The 5,822-nt window shown below is 43.2% G+C and overlaps 1 protein-coding gene across 2 annotated transcripts in view; it reads right to left on the bottom strand.

Annotated features, from left to right (window-relative positions):
* The window catches only part of rbm17 (RNA binding motif protein 17), an 11,451-nt gene extending 8,811 nt beyond the window's left edge, over positions 1-2,640 (bottom strand). For both annotated transcript variants that reach the window (XM_062518508.1, XM_062518510.1), the window contains exons 1-5: positions 2,547-2,640; positions 1,743-1,888; positions 1,399-1,515; positions 978-1,144; positions 1-105 (exon numbers count right to left, since the gene is read on the bottom strand). The exon at positions 1-105 is cut by the window's left edge and continues 5 nt beyond it. In XM_062518508.1, the coding sequence (XP_062374492.1) occupies positions 1-105; positions 978-1,144; positions 1,399-1,515; positions 1,743-1,865 (512 nt within the window). In that variant the 5' untranslated portion in view covers positions 1,866-1,888; positions 2,547-2,640. The remainder of the gene's footprint in view (positions 106-977; positions 1,145-1,398; positions 1,516-1,742; positions 1,889-2,546) is intronic.
* Positions 2,641-5,822: the final 3,182 nt, after the last annotated feature.

Here is a 5,822-nt window from a genome sequence, read left to right as displayed (position 1 = left end):
TTCCTCTTCTCCTTGTCGAACTCGTCCTCCTCGTCGGACTCGCCCTCTGTTGGGAAGCGGGAGAAGCCACTGGGAGCGCTGCCTTCATGGCGCTCCTTCCTCTTCCTGCGGGAGGACAGAGACAGTATGAGGTGTGAGTGTGTGTGTGTGTGTGTGTGTGTGTGTGTGTGTGTCTGTGTCGGTCTCACATAAAGCACATGTACACACAGGGAGCACACATATACTAACACACAATACACACACATACTATAACATTCACAACATTAGAAGAGAAGATGCTGTTGTGCTAATTTACACATTTTTAATATTTGATTATCCAACCTGTGACATCCCTATCTTTCCACCTGACATTTCAGACGTGCCTGTGCCTTCAATATATAATATTGTGCCTTCATTTAAATGGAAAACTTTGTCCAATACTGTTAAGACTGTGCGGGTACTCTGCTAACATTTCTGTTGGAATCCAGTGATATTTGCTGGCAGAGCTGAGCAGTGGGGTGGTGACCTGCATAAGACCTGATTTAAATTGCGTGTGTGTGTCTGTCTGTGTGTGTCTTGGGCTTTTAATGAAAATCAAGACGTTTTCTAAATGTAACACATGCACTGTAGACAATACACATGACATGTAGGCAGACAGGCATGTAGACAGACAGACAGACAGACAGACAGACAGGCATGCTGACAGACAGACAGGCATGTAGACAGATAGACAAACAGACACAGAAAGGCATGTAGACAGAGACAGGCATGCAGACCGACAGACAGACAGACAGACAGATAGACAAACAGACAGACAGACAGACAGAAAGGCATGTAGACAGATAGACATACAGAGACAGGCATGCAGACCGACAGACAGACAGACAGACAGGAATGTAGACAGACAGACACACAGACAGACAGACAGACAGACAGGAATGTAGACAGACAGACACACAGACAGACAGACAGCATGGAGGCGTGAGGCGCAGGCGTACTTTTCCCGCTCCTCGATCTCCTTCTGCCGCTCCTGCTCCCTCTGCCGCTGGCGCTCCTCGCGGTGCCGCTTCACCACCTTCTCGTAGTCGTTGGGGAACATGGGGTCATACTCGTCCGCCAGCGGGATCAGCACGTCCCCTGACGAGAAGCTGCTCGGGGCCGCGTCCTGAAACACACACACACACCAAACACAATCGTCTTGTTTGCCATTATTGGTCTTCAAGGAGACATCCGGCGACCTTTCACATAGATCTCCGTTTCTCAAGGTCACCAAGTACTGTTGGTATAAGACAAAATGAAAACACTCGGTTTTACCTAGCACGAGTTGCTACACTGGGTAAAACTGATTATTTTCGCTTTGTTTAAGGAGTTTCTCCTTTAAGCGCTTGACGAATCACACAAACACACACAGACACATACCTTGAGTCCTGGGGCGATGCGAGGGGGTGTGTCTAAGATCTGTCGCTCATCCCCGGCACTTCCTCGTTTCAGGTCAATAACAGGAGCCAACACTGTAGTCTGCTTCATGCGCTGGCTCTGGAAATACACAAACAAACAAACGTCAGTAAACAGACAAGTTCACTGCCTACCAAACAGTCTGTTCAGTTTGTTCGGTCTTTTCCATCCAAATGTCAAGCAAGCATCTCAGTGACACTAGGCTACCACTTGAAAGTAACGTTTAGTACATAGATGGTATATGACACTATGGAAAGGTATTAAGATAAAGTGTACAGCGCAGACAACATCAAATAATAAGCACATACCTTGGCCTGTGTGAGGGCAGCTTTCTTCACTTTGAGCTGCGACTGGAGCAATTTGAAGTTTTTGGACCAGCCTTCCGTTTTAGTGTCGCTCGCTCCCACTCCCAGATCATCGTACAGGGACATGGCTCTGCGATATCGTGCAAGTACTGTGAAACATGGACAGTGTTAAGAACGCCAAAACTGTTCAAATCCTGTCACATTATTAGTTTAAGGGCGAAATTAGCTTAAAGTAGCCGCAGCTTGCTAGACAGCTAGCTAAGTTTGTTAGCTTGGTGGATCACCATAGATATACATATGGGTGGATCACTAGCACATAGAGAATACACGTTCAGGCGTTAATTCACAAATGAAAACAAGTACTTTTAAATCATTAAACGGTTTCATTCATAAGGTGCTTTAATCGCATGCACATGCGCATGGTACCTCTCTTGCTGTATTTAGTTAGCATCGCTTGCATTTAGCAGTTGCACGACAGCTGGGGATAGGCTACTTAAAGTTCACGTTATGTGTCAAAGTATTGCTCCAAGTTTATGTGTGTGGATCAGTATATCAGATGCGGATGAAAAGAGTGCACATACACAGTCTTTCAACATAATACAACATATGCAGAGGAGCAACACCAACGCGATGCATATAATTTCGGGCATATTGATCAAAGAGGTAAACAAAGAGAGAAATACAGCAAATGTTGCTAAACTGAACAGTTCAACGTAGAAGGAACACTTAAAACGGTTCGTGAGCAAAATATCTCAATAACCCACACTATAAATAAGAAATCAAAACAAAAAAAATATGCTCAAATACCTCAAATTGCAGTAGGGTTTCACATGAACTGTGATGAACACACTCAGGAGCGCGCCTGCGCTGTAATCAGGACCCCGGCAGACGTCTTGCGCCTGAGTAAAACACTTACATCCACGAAGCAAATGAAGGTGAAACAGAGGCACACTGTGTACCAGATATACTGCTGCCATTACATGTAATGTAAGTTACAATAATATAACTCGCACTCGCTATGTATGTACGTTCTCGATTTAGGACAAATAGCAAACCGGTTTTCAGGCAGCAAAGAGCTTCTTCTTCGTTGGGGTTTTACGGCAGCTGGCATCCAAAAGGTTGCATTGCTGCCATCTATGGAGCTAGCACCCTAGTGCACTAGATAGATAGATGGATAGATACTTTATTGATCCCAAAGGGTAAATTCAAGGTCCCAGCAGCTTAAGACACCACACACAACATACAATACAATGTAAACAGAAAAATACAAAGCAAATCAACAAATCAACATGACTAAAGGAGCAGTAAAATACATAAGATGTGCATGAATGTACTGAGGATTGGTGCTGTGATCCAGTATGAGGTGTGTGTCAAGTTGGTAGTGCAAATAAGTCCAACAGTGCAACAGTGCAAGATTATCCTGCTAATTAATAGTTAAAATAATAATAATAATAATAATAATAATAATAATAATAATAATAATAATAATAATAATAAACAACAACAACAACAACAACAACAACAACAAAACAGTGTTTTCCCCTCCAGCTTGACTCTACTTCTAAAATACTTTTTAGGACTACTTCTTGGCGTGTGGTTTGTATGCTAAAACCGAAAGATGTCCAATAGGCGGAGCTGTAGCCATAGCCATTATAGAGCCGTAGAATGTGATGTAAATCAAGAAATACTTATCACCCTCTGCACATTTACAAATATTATTGACACAAATTCATCTCCATAGTTTCTAGGCAAACAAGTATACATACATACAAGGAATTTGGTTTCTGCATTTATCCCAATCCGTGAATTAGTGAAACACACACAGCACACACAGTGAGGTGAGAGGTGAAGCACACACTAAACAGTGAGGGGTTAGGTGCCTTGCTCAAGGGCACTTCAGCAAGAGCAGAGCTTAACCACTTCCCCCACCCACATTTTTTCTTACTGGTCGGGGATCAAACTGGCAACCCTTTGGTTACAAGGCCCCTGCTGTAGGTGTGGCAATACAGAGCACGTTCTTTTCTGATGTGCAGGCCCCTTTTCCTTGCAAAAGATCTTTGTTGACATGACATATAGAGCATTTTTATTAACATAACAGAAAAAAACCCAGAACATCAGTAGGGTGCACAGTGTGTGTGTGTGTGCGTGTGTGAGAGTGAGTGAGTGAGTGAGTGAGTGAGAGACAGACTGACAGACAGACAGACAGAGAGAGAGAGAGAGAGTCAAAGAGAGAGAGTCAGGTTTAAATAACATATAGAGGAGACGCAGTATGCAGGGCAGGGGGAGTGGTTGAGTACATGCTCTCCCATGCCCACATCCACAGCTGTAGTGCCCTTGAGCAGGGCACCTAGCCCCTCACACACACACACACACACACACACACACACACACACACTTGAGCAGGGCACCTAACCCCTCACACACACACACACACACACACACACACACACACACACACACACACACACACACACACACTTGAGCAGGGCACCTAACCCCTCACACACACACACACACACACACACACACACACACACACACTTGAGCAGGGCACCTAACCCCTCACACACACACACACACACACACACTTGAGCAGGACCCCTCACAGCTCCCAGTGCGCCCCTGTGGCAGGCAGCTCACTGCTCAAGGTTAATGTGTGCTCCACCTCACTGTGTGCTGTGTGTGTCTCACTGATTCACGGAATGGGATAAATACAGAGGCCAAATTTCCCTCACGGGATCAAAACAGTATACTTATATTTATACTTTGTAGTTACAGCTGGCTACAGTTGGGGCTTGAGTGTGTTTGAATGTGTAGCCTATGTGTGCGAGAGAGAGAGAGAGAGAGAGAGAGAGTTCTAAGTTCCGGAGTTCTACAGCAGTAGCAAAACAACCAAGCTCCTGAAAAACAGGAAAAAAAGCCTTGATTTTCTTTTGGAAAAAGCAAGAAATCAAAGAAGAAAAAGGTGGATAACTGTAGGGGAACACCCAGAGACAGAACAGAACTGCAAACCAAAAGTAAGAACTTCGGAAACACTAAGAATTAGTTGATTTTTCTACTAGTGTAACTGAACTGCTACACTAGCAGCTGCTATCTCCATAGCAATGCATTGCATTGCCATTGTATTGTTCAAAGAAGAATCAATCAACCACCTTTAAGCTAATTGTAAGCTAGGCTAACTGAAGAAAACAGTAAAAAAGCAAGAAATACCCATTAAGAAGAGGAAACATTTTCATAGATATGAAGATATATAGATATATATATTTTTTTTTCTTTTTTTTCCCCTTTCATTCCATTTCATTTCAAAATGAGAATGAACCTGTAAACTAGTCTTTGGATGTTTAACCAGTGGAACTGCAATACTTTGAAGGACCAACATACTTTTACTATCAATCAACAAAGATGAAAAATCAATCTACCACAAACATTCTTGAAATTCAATTTCCAGAAAATTTAAAATCTATAAAAGAAAGGAGAGAATATAAACTTAAAAAGTTGATGGAGATGCCAGAGACACTTACTGCAGACTACAAAGTGACTGCAGGAGTCAAAGTGAAATGTGATCTTGTTTTCTTTACACAAAGTCCAGGAGCTTGGCATGCTACCCTGTGCCACACATACAAAAACATAAAAAAGTGTGGCATCAGCAAAGGAAGACAAGTGTCAGTTGATGATGATGACAGCACCAGTAATGGCAAACTCACTTTTAATATTTATCACAATGGGACTGTCATGGTTCAAGGCTCGGAGTCCAGCCTAGAACACTTTCAAAAGACTTTCAACTCCCTTGTGAATTTAGTCACCAATGAAACAAAGGTGAAACCTTGTACAAAATCTGGCCAGGACGTCCCAAAGACAAACACCAACCCGCTCTCCTCACCCATTTCAAAACATATAACTTCTCTAAGGAATGGACTGTCCACTCTGGAGAGGGAGTTTGTTGACTTCAGGGAGACCAACCTGAATGGTGAGGAGCTTAACATCCTATTCAACACTCAGAAAGAGGAAATCAAAGGACTAAGGTGTGCAGTGAAGGAGCTGGAGGAGAATAACCTGTCTTTACAGATGGAGACATGTCGCCTT

The sequence above is a fragment of the Sardina pilchardus genome, chromosome 17 (assembly GCF_963854185.1).
Source record: "Sardina pilchardus chromosome 17, fSarPil1.1, whole genome shotgun sequence".
Taxonomy (NCBI): domain Eukaryota; kingdom Metazoa; phylum Chordata; class Actinopteri; order Clupeiformes; family Clupeidae; genus Sardina; species Sardina pilchardus.
This window is presented reverse-complemented; position numbering and strand designations above follow the sequence as displayed.